Source organism: Bos javanicus, chromosome X, assembly GCF_032452875.1.
Source record: "Bos javanicus breed banteng chromosome X, ARS-OSU_banteng_1.0, whole genome shotgun sequence".
In the NCBI taxonomy this organism is placed as follows: domain Eukaryota; kingdom Metazoa; phylum Chordata; class Mammalia; order Artiodactyla; family Bovidae; genus Bos; species Bos javanicus.
Genome location: NC_083897.1, coordinates 56,996,079 through 57,020,111, shown reverse-complemented (window position 1 = coordinate 57,020,111; position 24,033 = coordinate 56,996,079). Strand labels below are relative to the sequence as shown.

The 24,033-nt window shown below is 37.2% G+C and overlaps 1 protein-coding gene across 2 annotated transcripts in view; it reads right to left on the bottom strand.

Annotated features, from left to right (window-relative positions):
- RADX (RPA1 related single stranded DNA binding protein, X-linked) overlaps positions 1-24,033 on the bottom strand; it is a 96,765-nt gene that overhangs the window by 52,022 nt on the left and 20,710 nt on the right. For both annotated transcript variants that reach the window (XM_061409345.1, XM_061409344.1), the window contains exons 4-9: positions 13,794-13,899; positions 13,504-13,595; positions 13,274-13,396; positions 10,250-10,354; positions 8,743-8,907; positions 7,409-7,569 (exon numbers count right to left, since the gene is read on the bottom strand). In XM_061409345.1, the coding sequence (XP_061265329.1) occupies positions 7,409-7,569; positions 8,743-8,907; positions 10,250-10,354; positions 13,274-13,396; positions 13,504-13,595; positions 13,794-13,899 (752 nt within the window). The remainder of the gene's footprint in view (positions 1-7,408; positions 7,570-8,742; positions 8,908-10,249; positions 10,355-13,273; positions 13,397-13,503; positions 13,596-13,793; positions 13,900-24,033) is intronic.

Genomic DNA, 24,033 nt, shown 5'->3' with positions numbered 1-24,033 from the left:
TGCAGACCATACCCCTCCGCTGACAGGCAGCCAGAGCTGGAAGGGGGCAATCACAGCCCTAGAGAGACATTATCTACAAAACTGCAAGCAGGCTTCTTTGCTAACTAAGACTTCTTGGGGTTCTCGACGGTCAACATCCGCCTGAGAAGGTGCACTGGACGTACACCAAGAAAACTGAGCGACAGGGACGGGGGAAGCGATAAGTTGCAGCGACCGCGCTCGCCAAACACCTGATCACCTGAGCTGCTCGGACCTGGGAAGGGCACAAAATGCAGGCCCAACCAAATCTGTGCCTCTGAGGACTACCCCAGCACCTGAACCTGAGCGGGTTAGACCTGGCAGCTGCATGCAGCCCAGGGCTGGCCTCAGACGGTTCCCGGCGGAGCAACCTAGAGCCTGAGCAGTGTGGGCAGGGAGGGTACACGCACCATGAGCGGCGGCAAACCCAGTGTTGCCGAGACACTGCAAGCACACGCCAGTGTTATTTGTTTGCAGCGTCCCTCTCTCCACACAGCACTACACAAGTGAGCCTAAAGAAGTGTCCAACACCGCCCCCTTGTGTCAGGGCAGAAATCAGACACTGAAGAGACCAGCAAACAGAAGAAGCTAAAACAGAGGGAACCGCTTTGGAAGTGACAGATGCAATAGATTAAAACCCTGTAGTTAGTACCGACTACATAGGAAGGGGCATATAGACCTTGAGAAATATAAGCCGAACCAAGGAACTATCCAAAAATGAAATGACCCAACACTGCCCACAACACCACCAGAGAAAGTCCTAGATATATTTTTACTATTTTTACTATCATTCTTTTTTTAAATTTTTAAAAAATTTTAAAGTCCTCCATTACTCCTTTAATTTTCATTTTTATAACCTACCATTACTTTGCAAAAAAAGGACCCTACTTTTTAAAGCAAACTTTATATATATTGTGTGTGTGTGTGATAATTTTGTGTGTGTGTGTGATAATTTTTGTGACTTTTTTTATTTAATATTGTATTTTAGAAAATCCAAACTCTACTCTAGATTTTTAATCTTTGCTTTTTGGTATTTGTTATCAATTGTGTACCTTTAAGAACCCAATCCTCAGTACCCATTTTTACTTGGGAGTGTGATTACTGGCTTGATTGCTCTCTCCCCCTTTTGACTCTCCTTTTTCTCCACGAGGTCCCCTCTATCTCCTCCCTCCCCCTTCTCTTCTCTACCTAACTCTGTGACACTCTTTGGGTATTCTGGGCAGTGGATAACACTTAGGGAACTGACTACTGCCTGGATCTATCTCTCTACTTTTGATTCCCCTTCTCCTCCTAGTCACCTCTGTCTCCTTCCTCCCTCTTCTCTTCTGTGTTTAACTCCATGAACATCTCTGAGTGGTCCAGACTGTGGAGTGCACATAAGGAAGTGATTACTGGCTAGCTTGCTCTCTCCTCTTTTGATTCTACCTCATCTCATTTGGGTCACCTCTAACTCCCTCCTCCCTCTTCTCTCCTCCATGTAACTCTGTGAATGTCTCTGGGTGTCCCTCACTGTGGAGAAACTTTTCAACTTTAACCTAGACGTTTTATCAATGGTGCTGTATAGATGGAGAAGTATTGAGGCTACTGTAAAAATAAGACTGAAAACCTCCATGTAACTCTGTGAATGTCTCTGGGTGTTCCTCACTGTGGAGAAACTTTTCAACTTTAACCTAGACGTTTTATCAATGGTGCTGTATAGATGGAGAAGTCTTGAGGCTACTGTAAAAATAAGACTGAAAACCAGAAGCAGGAGGCTTAAGTCCAAACCCTGAGAACACCAGAGAACTCCTGACTCCAGGGAACATTAATCGACAGGAGCTCATCAAACATCTCCATACCTACACTGAAACCAAGCACCACCCAAGGGCCAACAAGTTCCAGAGCAAGACATACCACGCAAATTCTCCAGCAACACAGGAACACAGCCCTGAGCTTCAATATATAGGTTGCCCAAAGTCACTCCAAACCCACGGACATCTCATAACTCATTACTGGACACTTCATTACACTCCAGAGAGAAGAAATGCAGCTCCACCCACCAGAACACCGACACAAGCTTCCCTAATCAGGAAACCCTGACAAGCCACCTGTACACCCACAACGAGGAAACTCCACAATAAAGAGAACTCCACAAACTGCCAGAATACAGAAAGGCCACCCCAAACACAGCAATAGAAACAAGATGAAGAGACAGAGGAATACCCAGCAGGTAAAGGAACAGGATAAATGCCCACCAAACCAAACAAAAGAGGAAGAGATAAGGAATCTACCTGATAAAGAATTCTGAATAATGATAGGGAAAATGACTCAAAATATTGACAAAAAAATGGAATCACAGATAAATAGCCTGGAGACAAGGACTGAGAAGATGGAAGAAAAGTTTAACAAGGACCTAGAAGAAATAAAAGAGAGTCAATATATAATGAATAACACAATAAATAAGATCAAAAACACTCTGGAGGCAACAAATTGTAGAATAAGGGAGGCAGAAGAGAGGATTAGTGAAGTAGAAGATAGAATGGTAGAAATAAATGAATCAGAGAGGAAAAAAGAAAAACGATTTTAAAGAAATGAGGAAAATCTCAGAGACCTCCAGGACAATATTAAATGCCCCAACATTGAATCATAGGAGCCCCAGAAGAAGACGACAAAAAGAAAGACCATGAGAAAATACTTGAGGAGATAATAGTTGAAAACTTCCCTACAATGGGGAAGGAAATAATCACCCAAGTCCAAGAAACCCAGAGAGTCCCAAACAGGATAAACCCAAGGCAAAACACCCCAAGACACATACTAATCAAATTAACAAAGTCAAACACAAAGAACAAATATTAAAAGCACCAAGGGAAAAACAACAAATAACACACAAGGGGATTCCCATAAGGATAACAGCGGATCTTTCAATAGAAACTCTTCAGCCCAGGAGGGAATGGCAGGACATACTTACAGTGATAAAATAAAATAACCAACAGCCCAGATTACTGTACCCAGCAAGGATCTCATTCAAATATGAAGGACAAATCAAAAGCTTTACAGACAAGCAAAAGCTGAGAGAATTCAGCATCACCAAACCAGCTCTCCAACAAAAGCTAAAGGATCTTCTCTAGATAGGAAACACAGAAAGGGTGTATGAACTCAAACCCAAAACAACAAAGTAAATGGCAATGGGATCATACTTATCAGTAATTACCTTAAATATAAATGGGTCGAATGCCCCAACCAAAAGACAAAGACTGACTGAATGGATACAAAAAAAAGACCACTATATATGTTGTCTACAAGAGACCCACTTCAAAACAGGGGACACATACAGACAGAAAGTGAAGGGCTGGAAAAAGATATTCCATGCAAACAGAGACCAAAAAAAGCAGGAGTAGTAATACTCATATCAGATAAAATGGACTTTAAAACAAAGGCTGTGAAAAGAGACAAAGAAGGACACTACATCATGATCAAAGGATCAATCCAAGAAGAAGATAAAACAATTATAAATATATATGCACCCAACATAGGAGCACCACAATATGTAAGACAAATGCTAACAAGTATGAAAGGAGACATTAACAATAACACAATAATAGTGGGAGACTTTAATACCCCACTCACACCTATGGATAGACAACTAAACAGAAAATTAACAAGGAAACACAAACTTTAAATGATACAATAGACCAGTTAGACTTAATTGATATCTATAGGACATTTCATCCCAAAACAATGAATTTCGCCTTTTTCTCAAGCACACATAGAACCTTCTCAAGGATAGATCACATCCAGGGCCATAAATCTAGCCTTGGTAAATTAAAAAAAAACTGAAATGATTCCAAGCATCTTTTCTGACCACAATGCAGTAAGATTAGATCTCAATTACAGGAGAAAAACTATTAAAAATGCCAACATATGGAAGCTGAACAACACGCTGCTGAATAATCAACAAATCACAGAAGAAATCAAAAAAGAAATCAAAATATGCATAGAAACGAATGAAAATGAAAACACAACAATCCAAAACCTGTGGAACACTGTAAAAGCAGTTCTATGGGGAAGGTTCATAGCAATACAGGCATACCTCAAGAAACAAGAAAAAAGTCAAATAAATAATCTAACTCTACACCTAAAGCAACTAGAAAAGGAAAAAATGGGTTAGTAGAAGGAAGAAATCTTAAAAATTAGGGCATAAATAAATGCAAAAGAAACAAAAGAGACCATAGCAAAAATCAACAAAGCCAAAAGCTGGTTCTTGGAAAGGATAAATAAAATTGACAAACCATTAGCCAGACTCATCAAGAGACAAAGGGAGAAAAATCAAATCAATAAAATTAGAAATGAAAATGAAGAGATCACAACAGACAACACAGAAATACAAAGGATCATAAGAGACTACTATCAGCAATTATATGCCAATAAAATGGACGACGTGGAAGAAATGGACAAATTCTTAGAAAAGTACAACTTTCCAAAACTGGAGCAGGAAGAAATAGAAAATCTTAACAGACCCATCACAAGCACGGAAATTGAAACAGTAATCGGAAATCTTCCAGCAAACAAAAGCCCAGGTCCAGACGGCTTCACAGCTGAATTCTACCAAAAATTTAGAGACGAGCTAACACCTATCCTACTCAAACTCTTCCAGAAAATTGCAGAGGAAGGTAAACTTCCAAACTCATTCTATGAGGCCACCATCACCCTAATACCAAAACCTGACAAAGATGCCACAAAAAAAGAAAACTACAGGCCAGTATCACTGATGAACATAGATGCAAAAATCCTTAACAAAACTCTAGTAATCAGAATCCAACAGCATATTAAAAAGATCATACACCATGACCAAATGGGCTTTATCCCAGGGATGCAGGAATTCTTCACTATCTGCACATCAATCAATGTAATACACCATATTAACAAATTGAAAAATAAAAGCCATATGATCATCTCAATAGATGCAGAGAAAGCCTTTGACAAAATTCAACATCCATTTATGATAAAATCTCCCCAGAAAGCAGGAATAGAAGGAACATACCTTAACTTAATAAAAGCTATATATGACAAACCCACAGCAAACATTATCCTCAATGGTGAAAAACTGAAAGCATTTCTGCTAAAGTCAGGAACAAGACAAGGGTGCCCACTCTCACCACTACTACTCAACATAGTTTTGGAAGTTTTGGCCACAGCAATCAGAGCAGAGAAAGAAATAAAAGGAATCCAGATTGGAAAAGAAGAAGTAAATCTCTCACTGTTCGGAGATGACATGATCCTCTACATAGGAAACCCTAAAGACTCCACCAGAAAATTACTAGAGCTAATCAATGAATATAGTAAAGTTGCAGGATATAAAATCAACACACAGAAATCCCTTGCATGCCTATACACTAATAATGAGAAAATAGAAAGAGAAATTAAGGAAACAATTCCATTCACCATTGCAACTAAAAGAATAAAATACTTAGGAATATATCAACCTAAAGAAATTAAAGACCTATATATAGAAAACTATAAAACACTGGTGAAAGAAATCAAAGAGGACACTAATAGATGGAGACACTAATAGATGGAGAAATATACCATGTTCATGGATCAGGAAAATGAGTATACTACCCAAAACAATCTATAGATTCAATGCAATCCCTATCAAGCTACCAACAGTATTTTTCACAGAGCTAGAACAAATAATTTCACAATTTGTATGGAAATAAAAAAAAAAACTCAAATAGCCAAAGCAATCTTGAGAACTAAGAATGGAACTGGAGGAGTCAACCTGCCTGACTTCAGGCTCTACTACAAAGCCACAGTCATCAAGACAGTATGGTACTGGCACAAAGACAGAAATATAGATCAATGGAACAAAATACAAAGCCCAGAGATAAATCCACGCACCTATGGCCACCTTATCTTTGACAAAGGAGGCAAAAATATACAATGGAGAAAAGAATCTCTTTAACAAGTGGTGCTGGGAAAACTGGTCGACCACTTGTAAAAGAATGAAAGTAGAACACTTTCTAACACCATGCACAAAAATAAACTCAAAATGGATTAAAGATCTAAATGTAAGACCAGAAACTATAAAACTCCTAAAGGAGAACATAGGCAAAACACTATCCGACATAAATCACAGCAGGATCCTCTATGACCCACCTCCCAGGATAGTGGAAATAAAAGCAAAAATAAACAAATGGGACCTAATTAAAATTGAAAGCTTCTGCACAAAAAAGGAAACTCTAAGCAAGCTGAAAAGAGAGCCTTCAGAATGGGAGAAAATGATAGCAAATGAAGCAACTGACAAAGAACTAATCTCAAAAATATACAAGCAACTCCTGCAGCTCAATTCCAGAAAAATAAACGACCCAATCAAAAAGTGGGCCAAAGAACTAAACAGACATTTCTCCAAAGAAGACATACAGATGGCTAACAAACACATGAAAAGATGCTCAACATCACTCATTATCAGAGAAATGCAACTCAAAACCACAATGAGGTACCATTTCATGCCAGTCATAATGGCTGCTATCCAAAAGTCTACAAGCAATAAATGCTGGAGAGGGTGTGGAGAAAAGGGAACCCTCTTACACTGTTGGTGGGAATGCAAACTAATACAGCCACCATGGAGAACCATGTGGAGGTTCCTTAAAAAACTGGAAATAGAACTGCCTTATGACCCAGCAATCCCACTACTGGTCATACACAGCGAGGAAACCATAATTGAAAGAGACATGTGTACCCCAATGTTCATCGCAGCACTGTTTATAATAGCCAGGACATGGAAGCAACCTAGATGTCCATCAGCAGATGAATGGATAAAAGAGCTGTGGTACATACACACAATGGAGTATTACTCAGCCATTAAAAAGAATACATTTGAATCAGTTCTAATGAGGTGGATGAAACTGGAGCCTATTATACAGAGTGAAGTAAGCCAGAAAGAAAAACACCAATACAGTATACTAACGCATATATATGGAATTTAGAAAGATTGTAACAATGACCCTATATGCGAGACAGCAAAAGAGACACAGATGTATAGAACAGTCTTTTGGACTCTTTGGGAGAGGGAGAGGGTGGGATGACTTGGGGGAATGGCATGGAAACATATATAATATCATATATGAAGTGAATTGCCAATCCATGTTCGATACAGGATCCTTAGGGCTGGTGCACTGGGATGACCCGGAGGGATGGTATGGGGACAGAGGTGGGAGGGGGGTTCAGGATGGGGAACACGTGTACACCCATGGCAGATTCATGTTGATGTGTGTCAGAACCAATACAATATTGTAAAGTAATTAGCCTCCAGTTAAAATAAATAAATTTAAATTAAAAAAAGATATAAATCTAATTGTGGTTACAATCAGAGTGCTTTCAGAGATATACTATTAATTCTCTGCCACCATACCCGTAGTGTTTCAGATGCTGAGGCACTTTGAGTTGCACTGTGATATGGGACATACTTTATAACCGTAATTATTCCCTGAATTGCAATGCGCTTTTGTTCCCTATACTGCAGATCTTCAATCTCCACCTTTACTTCACTTATAGCTGTCAAGAGTGATTCAACTGCAAAAGAGTAATTCCAAGGAAATTGTAAGTTTTAAAGAACTGAAATTACAAAAACAAGAATTAGATTTGCAATGTAATTTCACAACATGAAAATTATAAACTTGCTAATAACTTAAATATGTGAGACTTTGTGTTTATATTTGGCATCCCCTTAGGTGATGTTGGTAAAACTGGCAAAATACATTTCAGTTAAATTGTTATACCGTCTTCTAGTCTGGTGTCTTAATTTGAAACAGAAATTTTACATATTGAATGCAATTTATATATCATACTTCAAACTATAAAGTGTTGCTTAGCCATTGCATAGAAGCACACATGTTAATATTTTCTATATTCTATATGCTATATATAGCATATACTACATATTGCTGGCATTATGAAGTATAGAAGGATGCCAATATTTAGCTAATGATAGATCAGTATTTCAAAGTTTCTTTTTTTCCAAAGCTGTGAAATTATCTCACAGCTTTTCAAAAAGAATATATGCTAAACTTTTCAACTATCATATTTTAAGTCTACTAAAATAAATTAATGTCTCTCATCAGTACTTATTCTGAATCTCACTAATTTTGATATCATTTTTATTTAAAGGTGGAGCCTCAGCCATGTTATATCCAATACACAGTCATCCACAAGTTTTGCAATACACATATCTATAAGTTTTGCAAACCTTCAGATACAAAGAGCCAACTGTAATCACTGTATATCCCTTATGTAAGGCATTTGAACATCTGAAGATTTACGTATCCATGGGGCTCCTTGAACCAATCCCCTATGGATACCAAGGGATATCTATGTATCATTTCATAAAAGTGGCCTAATACAGTTATATCTTGGTATCAAATTGTCCAATGTATCCTTTCATAGGTTTAATTTAAATAATATTATAAGAGTTGGGATCTACCAACTCAGATTTGATCTCAAAGACCTTAAATCAAGATATCTCCATTTAGTCAGTCTATATTCCTTTTTCTTTACAGTCTAATAAAATCAAAATATCCTTTATGGGACATGACATATGTTTTTATATCTTTATAAAGATCAAATTATTAACAGTGAGTATTGCTACACTCTGGCCTACTCAAATTAAAGAGTAAAGATGACTAAATGACAAGGCATATACCATACATATAGCATATAATCATAAACGACTAGTAATTTCATCAGTACCTTTAAGAGAACTACTATACTTCCAAAATGTCTCTGGCACTGGTGGATAGGGGTAATATCCACCTATAACAGTATTCTTCCCTTCTCCAGAATCGTTCTTCTCTTTAACCCACTGGATAAAGTTTTTTACCTTGGCATCATCGTTTCGCAGCTGGCCTTTATGACCTCATTGCACGAAGGGTAAAAAATAAGGGAAAAAAAAAATAAATCACTGTAGTAAACCGCCTGGACTTTTTTGTGTATAAAAACATTTTAATATAAGATCAATCTCATGTCACCAAGAAAAGAAGTCAACTTATTCACTATGTAGCACATAATTATACTGAATATGCATACAAAATTATCAAAGATGGTAAATAAATCCTAAATCTAGAAGGAAATCAAACATACTACAGTTTCTGTGGACTACACTGTAGCTGTCTGTAGGATACCAAAAAAAGCCAGAAGAAAAAGAAAACTAATAGTCTGGACTTTTCTAGCTATCCAACTGGTTAGCATCTTCTTAGAAAACCAATTTTTATGTATTAACCTGAAGGTATGATAGCACATATGAACTAAATTTTCTGTGAATATAGCTCAGCATTTAAACTCATGCTTTTGAAATGTACTTAAGTGTCATTTACATCTGATATTATTAGTATATTTTAGATCTGATATTATTCATATTTATAAAATGAGGTATAAACAAAGATGTGTATTACATCCTTCCTAGCACTCTTCTTTGACAAATTTCCTAATTACCAAGATGGTAGCATTCTAGTAAGTAAAACATTCCACAGTACTCTCTCATTCGTCTGATTTTTTTGCCCACATTATCAGAGAGAATGGAAAAAAATAATAAACTTATAGATAAGCAGTGAGACTTTGCTTGCTATGTTAAGTAAAATGCAAGTCTGGGAACCAAAATTTAACATACATTTTCATTTTAACATTTTAAAACTACTGTTAGTTGAATCCTTATTGTGATACAGGGCCAAACAAGTCTTCAATCTGTGAAGCCATTTATGATTATCTAACTTAACATTAAGCAGGAATTAAAGTTAACCAAAGGACATAAAATTCTCCAGAAATTCTTCAGAAAGTCAGAAAATTGTTGCTTGAATTGTAAATCATCTCGAAGCAACAGATTTCATAGGCTGTATATTCTTTGTTGGGGCCTCCTGGTGGCTCAGATGGTAAAGAATCTGCCTGCAATGCAGAAGACCCGGGTTCGATCCCTGGGTTAGGAAGATCCCCTGGAGAAGGGAATGGCAACCCACTCCAGTATTCATGCCTGGAGAACCCCATGGACAGAGGAGCCTGGTGGGCTAGTCCATGGGGTTGCAAACAGGCAGGTACGACTGAGCAACTACTGTGCACACACACACATACTCTTTGTTAAACCAATCTTATAGTGAAGGAGTTCAAAATAAGGCTATCTTGTGGTTGAAAGTTATAATAAAATTTAATTTAATGAAGAGAAAATATATTAGATTTCCAATTAAATATATACAAAGAAATTGCTTACCAGTCATAAATATGTGACTCTCGTTTGTGGTGGTGAGGTAAAGCAGTTTAGGTACTTGATCATCATTTCTGACAACTTTCAGCTGTGTACACGTGAAATATGTCACTGCAGGAAAAGAAAACACTTATGAAATTATTTATGCATTTCAAAGGGAAATACCTAGATCACAATCTAACAGAGTACTTCTCAAGTTTTACTGAACTCAGGAATCACTTGGGATAATTGTTAAAATGTAAATTCAGATTCAGTAGTTTTAGTGTGGGGCCTGAAATTCTTTGCTTAGTGAGATCTTAGCACTAGTGATACTAGTGCTGTTAGCCCTTTGACCACACTTGGAGCAACAAGGATCTAACACTTTTCCTTTAGCAAGTATTAATACAGCAGCTGCACATAACCGAAGGCCCTGCTTGCTGGACAGCTGAAGAGTGAAAGTCTTTTAATTGGCCACACAACTGAGTGTGAACCGTTATTTCCTACAGAGAAAAAAAAAAAACTGAGCTTCTCCATGTTTTCACTGATTAACCCAATCTAACCTTGATCCCTGAAATTACTCTCACTCTTTCCATCAGATAGGGCTACACACTATTAATGTGAACTTGTTTATGCAAGTGTTTTAATTGTGTTTATCTCAATTAGACTTTAAATCTCAAAGACAGGGCTTCTACCACATATTCTTTTCTGTTGGCTTTCCTCACCAACTAGATAGACTAAAAAGAATCCTTGAAAATGAGATTATCATGTCTTCAGATTTCAACCACTTTCAAAAGCTATCAACTGTTTTGTAACTATCAGGTTATTTAGGAAGAGTTTACTTATGCAAAAATATCTTTAAAATTTTAACTTATATGTCCCAAAACAGTTGTCTTACAAATCAGGAAATGAAGAAATAAATATAAATACTTGCAATTTCCTATCAACAGTAAGCTCTCATTTGAGAATAAATATTTTCCTAGAGCATGATAATATCTATAAATTCATTTCCTGTATCTCTCATTTACTAGTTCTTTATTTTGGAGCAATGAAAAGAAAGAAAATCTGTTCAAATGACTAAGAATAATTCTCTTGATTTATACAGTTTTTCATTTATTTCAAAAATTATACAAAGATGTGAGTATTCATTATTAAAGATGCTGACATAAGCATACTAAAGAAATCTCTAATTCTAAGTTCATGGTTGCTAAAAATAAGATATTTGAACCTAACACCTTCTAGCTGTTTAAAATCTCTCTTGACCTTTATTTCCTCACCCATAAATTTGTAAAAACATCACCTCTTTAAAAGGTAACTGTAAGTACAAAATTAAGTAACATCTATGAGCAACTAATATATAGTAAGCAGTGAAAAAGTTTTCCCCTTAGTTCTTCACTTTCCTTAATGAAAAGTAAAAAAAGTGGCCCTGGGCCGGTGGTGCCCCAGCGTGCACACACCATGGGCCTTCCACAGCACCATGTATCGCCAAAGCCTGTGATTCTGAGCACACACACATAAAGTAAAACAGATGCCCTACTACCAAAGGATTCTGGTACTGTTCCAGAAGATCCTTAGTTATGTTCTCCTTCATAGGTCTGAAGCTTCCTTAATATTCACCATTTATTTCACAATTTTTTCCTTCACTCTTGGTCAAAAGATGAAAATGAATAGTGATTGTTGTCAACTCTTGTACTAGAGTAAATCTCACTAGGCTCCATATAAACTTTTCTTAAAAGATATATTTCATGTTTCCATAAGAAATAGAATGTGACTACATGGCAACACGTCTGTGAAAAATCATTTGCCAAAACCTGTGTCAGTTAGCTATTAAAACAGCTATAGTGGCTATAAAGAGAGAGGGATCTGGCCATAAAACCCATCCAAATTGTCATGAGCGATCATCACTATCAACCATCTATGCCCTGAGAGAAGTTATATGAAAGGTCATAGCCCCACTTACCTTGGAAACCTGTACCTTGGTTTTGGTCAAAATTCTCTTTCTGCTCTCCCCTCCAATCATAGTTGGGGTAATGTTTAGTTCTATTCATATACATATATTTTAAAATTTTAATCTCACAAGCATAAGGTGGATTCTAATGAAGTAATATCTGAATAGTGGGTAATACCATTTTACAATAGAGAATAAAGGGGTAGCAGAACAGCCCTGTATATGGTCTCTAGGTATCCTGATGTTCTACCATTTCTATGTTGTTGTCGATCAAAAAAAAAAAAATACATGTAGTCAAGATTGGGAATTTCCTCAATTTTGGCAAGCATTTAACAATCAGTATTTCATTCATATACTTATTTGGAAAATAGCTCACCATATCTAAAATAGCTTTATGTTACAAATTCAAACAAGGAAAAATTTCACTGAAGTTGTTATAAGAAAGTATTAAATATATTTTTCCTCATCAAAATAGATTTGTAGACTAAGTTGTTACATAAAATACATAGTAGGACATACTTTAAATGTCTTGAAAGTAGTGGAAAAAATACCTATGTATATGAATAAATATAAGGGGAAAAATCAACACCAAAGTAAGTAAAATATTGACCAGGTGGTATAACACCATTAACCTAATATTAATTTCATACTCAAATGACATCATATTTACCACTGTCATTATTTAATTACATAGTTTCCCAATCCTCTACCAGTTAATTCTACATTAGTAAAGTCTTCATTGTCTTAAATGGGGTCTATTAATTCAGTTTCCAAACGGATACAAAGGAAATGGTCTATGCTTTAGTTTCACAGAATTTCAAGTTTTTATGTCTAAAATGCTAAAAGTGAGAATTAATAAGAGCACCTGTTTTCTGAAAAACTAGTTTCAATCCCAAATTAATTCTGAATAGAAAACCAGAAGACAGTTAATATCTATAATACCACTTATAATATTAATATAGAAAAAAATTTATATGTGCTATCAGATTGCTTGAATTTGCTAGCTCAGTATCATGGCATTCTGTAAGTTAGTATACTCTACTATTTTTTTCAGATAATGATCCCATTTCCAAATATAAAATGATAATAATATTTGAACTGAGTACTTGGGTAAATATGTTCAAAGATTTCTGGCTGAGATGTTGAAAACAGCTCCACTATAAATGGTTGTTCTGAAGTCCCGTCAGCAATGTGAATCCAGCGATATGACCAAAAATCTTCACGGCTATCTATATGGATAGAATATTAGAATAAATGAAGACAATGGATTATGCACATATGAACACAGAATTATTCACTGAAATACATTTTATGACTTTCAATATCAGAAGCTTACCCTTCTTTTTTGACCGCTGGACCCTTCCTACAAAAACCAAAACTCCAATAACATCACAGATATAATTATTTGGCATCTTATCCAGTTCTGATCTAAAAGAAGGAAAATTATTAAATAGATATTTTATTTTTAAATAGCAAAAAAGCATTCTACAAATACGAATGAAAATACATATCTATTTAACTGCTACAGCATAATTTGGGGTAGATTTTGAGCAAATTATAATACCTTGTTTCAGTGACTAACAGTGAAAATTCATATTTGAGATATTTTACAAGAATCTATTTTACCTTGTAACAAAACGGTGATTTAATTTTGGCAATCTCCATTCTGGTTTCACCTGTTTTTCTGGGATGATAATTATATTAGGAAAATCTCGAATATTCAGGCAGATTTCTGAAAAAGAAATATATTACTTTAATATGATATACATATAAAATAATATACACATGTATATATCACACAGCAAAAAATAGATTGAATGCTTTGAGTCCACCACTAAACCTAAGAACTAGATCATTTTCAATAGCTTTCTTCTATCTATTCTGACATTATCACATCCACTTATCTTTGTGTTTTACCATATACTTAAATTTTTAAAAAGGTTTAAAAAAAATCACTTAAGTGTTTTTGCCCAAATAGTACACTATTTGGATTTGTTTTTGAACTTTAAATGAATGGAGTAACACCATAATGTAGTATTCTAGGGCTACTTTTTTCCCCACTTAACATTATGGTCTTAAAATTCATCCATGCAGCTGCGTGTAGCATTTTTTTTTTTTTTTCCTTTCTACTGCGAATAATGTTCCAGGGCGTTGATATACTACAATTCTATTTACTCTTGATCATATTGCTGGACATATGGGTTATTTCCAGCTTTTGTCATGACAAACAGTAACTATGAATTTTTTTCGACATATCTCCTTGTACACACAGGCAAATACTTTCTAAGGTATTATATCCAGAAGGGAAAACCTGGATTATAAAATATGCAAATGTTCCACTGTATAGGATGAAGAATTTGCTCAGTCATGTCCGACTCTTTGTGACTCCAGGGACTGTAGGAGCCTACCATGCTCCTCTGTCCATGGGATTTTCTAAGCAAGAGTACTGGAGTGGGTTGCCATTTCCTTCTCCAGAGGATCTTCCCAAACCAGGGATCGAACAAGGGTCTCTAACATTGTAGGCAGATGCTTTACTGTCTGAGCCACCAGGGAAGTCACTCTATAGGATAATTCCAAACTATTCTAAAGTAGTATTTATTAACTCTTCACTTAGTTTATTAATATTATAAATATTTATTAATATTTACTAAATATTAAATATTAAACTATTAACAGTTTCAGCAGCAATGTACAAGAATTCCATTGAGCCACATCCTCTCCAAATTTTGGTTCTGTTAAATTTATTTATTTATTTATTTTGGCTGTACCACGCAGCGTATGGAATCTTAGTTCCCTGACCAGGGATTGAACCTGTGACTCCTGCAGTGGAAGCACAGAGTCTTAATCTCTGGACAGCCAGGGAAATTCCTAACTTTCTTATTTTTTGTCAATCTAATGATACAAAATGGCAATTTGTTGTGGTCTTATTTTGTACTTCTCTTACGACTAATTATGTTCAACAACATTTCATATACCTATAGTTCATCTATGCATCCTCTTTCGTGAAATACTCCTAATATTTTTGAACATTTTTTCTACTGGATTGCCTTTTTCTTATTTGTATTAGTTGTTTATATATATTGCATACCTTTGTTGATTATACTATTGCAAATATCTTCACCCAGTTTTTGAATTTTTGGGGGGTGTCTTTTGATGGACAAAAGTTCTTAATTTTTGTTTTATCCTTTAAAAAATATTTTATTTATTTATTTGGCTCTGCTGGGTCTTAGTTGCAGCATGCAGGATCTTTTTTACCTGTGGCATTTAAACTCTTAGCTGTGGCATGTGGGATCTAGTTTCCCGATTAGGAATAGAACCTGGGCCCTCTACACTGGGAGCATGGAGTCAGCCATTGGACCACCAGGGAAGTCCCAGAAGTTCTTAATTTTAATGTAGTTAAGCTTATTAATCTTTCTTTTATGGTTACCATTTCTTTGTGCTATCCACAAGATGCTTCCTTATCCTAAAGGCAAACAGATACTTTCTGTAAGTTCTTCTAAAAGTTTTGCCTATCATATTTAAGCATTTGATATCTCTGGCATTGATTTTTATAGCTGTGATATAGGAATATAATGTCATTTTTTTTCTCTTCATATTGTATGCTCAGTCGTGTCCAACTCTGCGACCCCATGGACTGTAGTCCACCAAGTTCCTCTGTCCATGAGGTTTTCCAGGCAAGAATACTGGAGTGGGTTGACATTTCCTCCTCCAGGGAATCTTCCCAAGCCAGGAATGAAACCTGCATCTCCTGCATCAGCAGGCAGATTCTTTACCACTATGCCACTATTACTCTTAATAGAATTTATCTAAAGCTCTTATTTCATTTACATTTTCTGTCCTTAAAATTTTCTTCATACCAAGTTCCTTTCCTTGCTGACAAATTTGTAATAACAAACATTAATTTCAGATATTAATTTGATTCTAAATACTTCCCAGCTCATGTGAGCCTGAAACTCACTTAGCTTAATTTCTTTTGTATTTTGAATTGTTTGGTTTGTAAGTACTTACTTTTATTTAAGCCAATTAAATAGAGCTCTTTTACAAATCAACCAAGGCAATGTTATCCAAAGTCAAAGATACATATACACACACAGAGACCTTAGTTCTTATTTTAAGATTTCAGTCCTGAGTCAGGTTCAGCAATGTAAAACCCATCAGTTTACAAAAGAAGTTGCATTAAAATTGGGTTTCTGACAGATGAAACAAGTCAGATTCACTTGGCTAGATGGCTAAATATTTGCAGAAAAAGCATTTAGGATTTCTGTTTACCTTGGACAAGCCAACTTCTAGTTTACCCCCTCTAAAATTTGCATTTTAAGAGACAGCAGAGATGAGTGGTCCTGAGAAGACCAGATAGGACACTTGCATCTCAAAGATACAGGCAAGTTCTTCCTAGGATGACTTTGTTTCCCTTTTTGAAAATATTTACAAGCCTCTTAAGATAAACATGGAAGATTTGGGAAGTGGTAAAAGGACTGGTGGGTTTTGGATTAATTTTGGAGCCACCCTTCTGGTCCTGTAAAGATTACATTTGTAAAACAAGGATAGTTTTGTTTTTCCTTTTTTTTAAAAAAAAGAATTGTGTGGCTACCTCAATGAAACTGAAGGACTGACATACCAATTTACCTATGTTGGAAAGTTTTTCCCTTTCTAGCTTAGGGAAGAAGGCCTCTTGGGAAGGCTCAGAGGCAACACTTAGCCTCCTGTAAATCAATCCGGACCAAGGGGGAAAGAGGTGACAGTAATAGGAAAGATAGGCTGAGGAATCCACCTCATAGTCTTGCCAGGAAGGCAGCGGCCAGGGAAAAGTGGGCTCAGTGTTATGCTTGAACCAGATGTGTCTGGCATTGCACGGAAGTTGTCTTGTTGGGGGTGGATACCCTATTAGCCTGGTCCATTCCATGATCCCCCTTATCCTGTCAAGGGAGTCTTCAAGCAGCAGGCACCCTAATGGCTTTTAAGTGCCTGACCTGTGCTTGCACAATTTTAATTGGCCTGGTTCTCAACTTAAGGCAGAAGGAAAGGAGAGCCTTCACTTGCTTGGGTGGCAGATACTGTGGCACAGTGGGCTGCAGGGCCTTTGGAACACACCAGAGAGTAACCCTGGCCAGAGTTCCTCAGTTGCTTCCATAGCCACTAGCCTGTTCGCAGGGATTTGAGGAGAAAGAAACAAGAAAACGTAGAGGAAGCCTTACAGGAAGCAGTTAGTACCAGATGTCTGTGCGTTACCAAAGTAACCAGAATAAACCAAAACCTAGCCAGCCAGAGTCACATTAACATGGCTTCCCAGTTCCATTAGACCTGTGACCTTTATCCAAAAGGTCAGAGTTTTCAAAACACATACATACATACATACCAACACACAAACACAGAATGTCCTAGGAAGATAAGATAGAACATTTACATCTCAAAGACAGAAATCCAAGTTTCCCCCTAGAAAGCCTTTGTTAAAGTTTCATCAAGTTTCTGTTTTCTCCTCATTGGATCATAATGATAGGTCTACCAATCACTTAGGATTTTTCCTAGGGGACTTGGAGATGGAACCTTAAAGGAAGCAATTAGTACAAAATATCTGTGCACTCAAAGCAAACAAACCAAACCAAATCACGCCTGCAGGAAGTTACCCCAAAAAAGCAAATGGCAAAGAGATGCCCAGAAATTCAAAAAACCAAATGGCAAGAATGCCCCAAATGTGACTTCCAAGTCCCACTAAGCCTGTGACATTTGTGCAAAGCAGTGCCTTACAAACTGGGTGCCCTGTCTACAGGGAGAAACCCCTGAACTGGAACTGCATCAGTTCCTCAAATGGAAAACATCAAGAGACCTCAAGGTGCACCTTGGGGGACTTATCAAAATCCTAATGGGTGTCTCAATACACCAGATGCCCTCTTTCTGATCCTCCAGTATTTAGTGTTTTCTCAAGAGTGAAAGTTAGGGATGACACAGACTAGAGAAGAGAAGGTGTCCTTAAGGTGAAAGAAACCTTGCCAGGGCAGCCTCTCCCCCATTCTCTGCTGCATCCTTGAAGGTCCACAGCAGAGTCTGTGGGTCAGGTGTGACTGGGGCTTTGCCCTATGGCAGAAGTCTCTGGCTTACACACCCACTAGCTGGTCAGCTCCAGTCCTGGGACACCTCCATACCAAGCAGCTGCTGCTGCTGCTAAGTCGCTTCAGTTGTGTACAACTCTGTGCGACCCCATAGAGAGCAGCCCACCAGGTTCCCCCATCCCTGGGATTCTCCAGGCAAGAACCCTGGAGTGGGTTGCCATTTCCTTCTCCAAGCAGCTATTCCTGCAGTAACCCAGGCCCACCCACCAGCAGGCTGGCACTAGCCATGGACCCACTCGACAATCCCATCCCTTGCCCAGGGACTGGCTCCCACCTTCCAGTGGCTAGCAGCCTCCACACAAGGTAGGGTCTGGCAGCCAACTAGGCCAGGGGTGCCCTGCCTACCAGCATGTCCACAGTAGTCATTCACAATAGGAAGGCTCACACAACCGGCATAGGAGGCACCCCTAAGCATATAGCCCTTGTGATCCATGCTTATATGGTCAATTAATCCATGACAAAGGAGGCAAGAATGGGGAAAAACAGCCTCTTCAATAAATGACATTGGGAATATTGGACAGCTCTATGCAAAAGAATCAAACTGGACTACTTTCTCACACCATATACAAAGATAAAACTCAAAATGGATTAAAGGCTTAAATGTAAGACCTAAAACCCTAAAACTTCTAAAAGTTAAAAAATAAAAAATAAAAAAAAAAAGAAAACAGAGGCCCTGTGCTCTCTGACATTGGTCTTAGCATATATTTTTGGATCTGTCTCCTGAGGCAAGGGAAATAAAAACAAAAATAAACAAATGTGACCACGTCAAACTTTTGCAAAGCAAAGTAAACTATCAACAAAATGAAAAGAGAGCCCATTGAAGGGAGAAGGTGTTTACAAATGATAATTCAATAAGGGATTAATATCTAAAATAGACAAATAATTTATACAAATACTAAAGAAAAAAAAAACTAAATTAAAAGCTGGGAAGAGGACCTGAATAGATATTTATTTTTCTCAGACAACACAAAGATGTCCAATGGACATGAAAAGATGCATAACATCACTAATCATTAGGAAACTGCAAATCAAAACCATAATGAGATACCACCACACACCTGTTAGAATGGCTATCATCATAAAAGACAACAAATAACAGATGTTGGCAGGTATGTAAAGGAAAGGGTACCTTTGTGCACTGTTGGGATTGTAAATTGATGCAGCCCCTACAGACAACAGTATAGAGGTTTCTCAAAAAGTTAAAAACAGAACTACCATATGACCCAGCAATTTTACTTCTGGCTATTTACCTGAAAAAACAAAAACACTAATTCAAAAAGGTATATGCACATCAGTGTTCACTGAAGTGTCATTTACAATAGTCAAGACATGGAAGCAACCTAAATGTCCAATGACAGACTAATGGATAAAGAAGATGTGGTGTGTGTGACAAACACACACACACACACACACACACACACACACACACACACACACAGTGGAATATTACTCAGCCATCAAAAATAATGAAATCTTGCTACTTGAAACATGGATGGATCTAGAGGATATTATGCTACGTGAAATAAGCTAGATAAAGAAATATAAATACCATATGGTCTCACGTATGTGTGGAATCTTAAAATAAATTCAACATACAAAACAAAAACAGATTCACAGATACACAGAATAAATCAGCTGTTGCCAGGGGTTGGGGGATGAAATAGGTGATGGGAATTAAGAGGTACAAACTTGCAGTTATATAATAAAACAAGTAAGCCAAGGGGATGTAATATACAAAATACTGCTACTGCTAAGTCGCTTCAGTCGTGTCCAACTCTGTGCGACCCCATAGACGGCAGCCCACCAGGCTCCTCCGTCCCTGGGATTCTCCAGGCAAGAACACCGGAGTGGGTTGCCATTTCCTTCTCCAATGCAGGAAAGTGAAAAGTCAAAGTGAGGTCACTCAGTCGTGTCCGACTCTTAGCGACCCCATGGACTGCAGCCCACCAGGCTCCTCTGTCCATGGGATTTTCCAGGCAGGAGTACTGGAGTGGGGTGCCATTGCCTTCTCCAAATATACAAAATAAGAAGTTATAATAACTTTATAAAAACATTATAATAACTTTCTTTGGGGACAGGTAGTCACTAGACTTATGGTGATCATTTTGTAATGTATGCAAATGTCAAGTCACTATGTAGGACACCTGAAACTAACATATTGTAAAGCAATACAGCAACTGTGTTGTGCTGTGCCTAGTTGCTCCATTGTGTTCAACTCTTTGCAACTCCATGGACTGTAGCCAGCTAGGCTCCTCTGTCCATGGGATTCTCCAGGCAAGAATACTGGCGTGGGTTGCCATGCCTTCCTCTAGGGGATCTTCCCAACCCAAGGATCAAACCAAGGTCTGCTGCATTGCAGGATTCTTTACCATCTGAGCTACTGGGGAAGCCCAAGAATACTGGAGTGGGTAGCCCATCCCTTCTCCGGGGGAACTTTCCAACCCAGGAATCAAATGGGGGTCTACTGCATTGCAGGCAGATTCTTTACCAGCTGAGCTACCCAGGAGGCCAATACATCAACTATACCTCAATAAAAAGCTCTTATGCTTTTAATGGATTTTATCTTCTCACTAGGCAGTGCAGTGGTAAAGAACTGACCTGCCAAAGCGGATTTGATCCCTGGGTTGGGAAGATCCCCTGGAGGAGGAAATGGTAACCCACCCCAGTATTCTTGACTGGAGAATTCCAAGGACAGAGAAGCCTAGTGGGCTAGAGTCCATGGGGTCGCAAAGAATCAAGACACAACTGAGCACACAGGCACTCACACATCCCCACATTGGCAAGGGCAGCCTGTACAACATTAAACAGAAATAGTAATAAGAGACCATCAGTGGTCCCCATTTTACAAAGGAGTGTTTCAGGACTTCCTTAGTAGTCCAGTCATTAAGATTCTGCCCTTCTGCTACAGAAGGCTCAGGTTCAATCCCTGGTTGGGGAACTAAGATCTGGTATGACACAAGGCATGCCCCCCCCAAAAAAAAATTTTGGAGTGTTTCTAAATTTTCCCCTTAAGAGTTGTTTGTTTTCATTTGGTTTTGCAAACATCCTTTATCAGTTATGGAAAGTTCCTTTTCTTGGTATTTTCTTTTTAAAATTTATGAATGTGTGTAAAATTTTAGCAAATGACTTTTATGGCTCTGCTAGGACAACCTTCTTTAATCTATTAATGTGGCAGTGACACTTGTCTATTTTTGTAAGTAAAATCAACTTTGCATTGCTGGAAAACAATACAGCTTAGTCACAATGTGTAATCATTTTTTTTTTTACATATAACAATTCAGTTTGCTAACCTTCAATTTTGTATATCTGTATATATGTTCATAGCTGAAGATAGCCTTTAGTTTTCCACATTCATAAAATTCTTATTTGGTTTTAATTATCAAGGTTATATTGGTAGCAAAGAATAAGTCAGAGAGTATACCTTTTTATTTTATTCTCTAATGATACATTCCTTCGATGTTTGCTAGAATTTGCTTATACAATGATACCTGCCTGGTGAGTGAGTGGTGGGTGTGTGTGTGATTATTTTAAACCTCTGATTCACTTTAATAGTTATAGAACTATCTGGGTTTCTTATTTCTTAATGTCAATGTTTTTCTAAGGATTTGCTATGTAGCAAACAAAGATTAAACCAGAATGAAGATGACTGCTTTCTCATTTTGCCTATTACCAAACATGTGACTACAAAATTCTCTTTTACCTCTTCATATATGAGTGAACAAAGTTTGTATTACATGGTATTACCTTGTACCTAGAAAATAGTTTGCATTTTACAAAGCACTTTCATAGCCATAGTTATTCAGTTATACTCAAGGTCCCTCCCAGCTCTAAAATGCTAGGATTTCAAATGAATTAAAAACTTCCTTCACTCCAAACCCAAAACACCTAAGGTTATTACCTCAATATGTATTATGTAATACAGTCTGAAAATCTCAAGACTTTAAAAGGTTTATCATTTGTGTATGTCAACTGAACACTATTTTGTATAAGATAGGACAGAACAATAAACAAAAAGTCAGTATACAAAAATCATACATTGCCAGCAAATATGTCCTTTTTTTTACAACAGAATTTTCATCTTCACAAGCTTCCATTTATTTAGTTTCTTTAAAATTACATTATTTTCTATAACTTACAACTATTATGTGTAAGCATGAAAAAATAAACCAAGCTAAATTACCCCAACGGTTTGTGTTCCAACATCAACACCTAGAAGGCAGTGATAGTATCACAGATCCTTATTTCTGTACTGACCAAACTGACCCTCGTTGCGTACTCTTTCTCATGTGTTCTCTCATAACATTTAAACTACACTGTTCTTATTCCTAACCCTTACTTACGTTTTCTCCAATTCAACCCATTCTCCTACTGTCCAGACCATTCACTCTTTCCTCAACTACATTTCTGTTCATTTCCTCTCCCCTTCCATTCATCCTTTTTTCTTACCGTTTACTGTCAGCAGTCTTTCATGTTAATGTAATTTGTTCATCTTACATATCTGTTACCCTGCTAGACTAATTATTTTTTTAAATTGGAGGATAATTGTTGTGTTGGTTTCTGCTGTACGACAACATGAATCATCTATAAATATACATATATCCCCTCCTTCCTGAGCCTCTTAACCACTCCTTAGGTCATCACAGAGGACCTAGTTGCGCTCCCTGTACTATACAGCAGCTTCCCACTAGCTATCTTTTTTACACAGAGTAATGTATATGTTTCAATGCTACTCTCTTAATTCGTCCTACCCTCTCCTTCCCCCGCTGTGTCCACAGGTTCTCTATCTATGTGCTAGATTAATTCTAAGGGTAGAATTCTATATTACTTATCTTTGTGTTTCCTGTGCCTACCACAGTTCACAGAACTTTTTTTTTCCCTTTAAAAGATGATTAATCACACTGAGATTTTTAAAAATCATAGAGCAATAGTTTTCAACCCTGGCTGTACATTAGAATCCATCTGAGGAGTTTCAGAGATACATCAATGTGTGGTCCCCTCCTCAGAATAATTATTAATAATTCAAAATCTCTGAGAGTGGGGTGGTCATGGTTCTTTAAAGCTCCTGAAATGATACTAATATATCAATAGTATTGAGATCCACTTATACAGGAACACTAGGCAAACTATGGCTTGTAGATGGCTGCCTGTGTCTTGCACATAAAAGTTTTACTGTAATACAGCTATGCCCATCCATTGCCATATTATCTTTGGTTACTTTCACTCAATAAAGACAGAGCCGAGTTGTTGTGAAAGAGATTATACTGCTTATACATCCTATAATATTTACTATTCAGCTATTTATAGAAATAGCTCACTGACCCTTGATGAAGAGGGAAAAAGTCCTGTTACTTATTAAAAAGGTGTGGGATAACAGAGACTGATGCTAACACTGATAAGTAAAACTGTTCTAAAGACTAAACGGTGCATTTTAAACATATTCTCATTAAGGCTCTCATTTTAAAAATGATTTCTGTATTTGTAATTATTCACTTAAAAGTATAAATAGCTTCGCCTAGTGGGCTGCCGTCTATGGGGTCGCACAGAGTTGGACACGACTGAAGCGACTTAGCAGCAGCAGCAGCATATCCTAAAAAGAGAGTTTATATTATCAAAATCTGGCCCTATAATTCTGTGTAGCAGAGGTAGCATAGAGCTCAATTCACTTTCACTGCTATGTTTTAATAACTATTTATCTACTGACCACATGCTGTCTATTGCCCACTTTCCATATGTTTTTAAGGTTTAGAAGCAGCTATTAG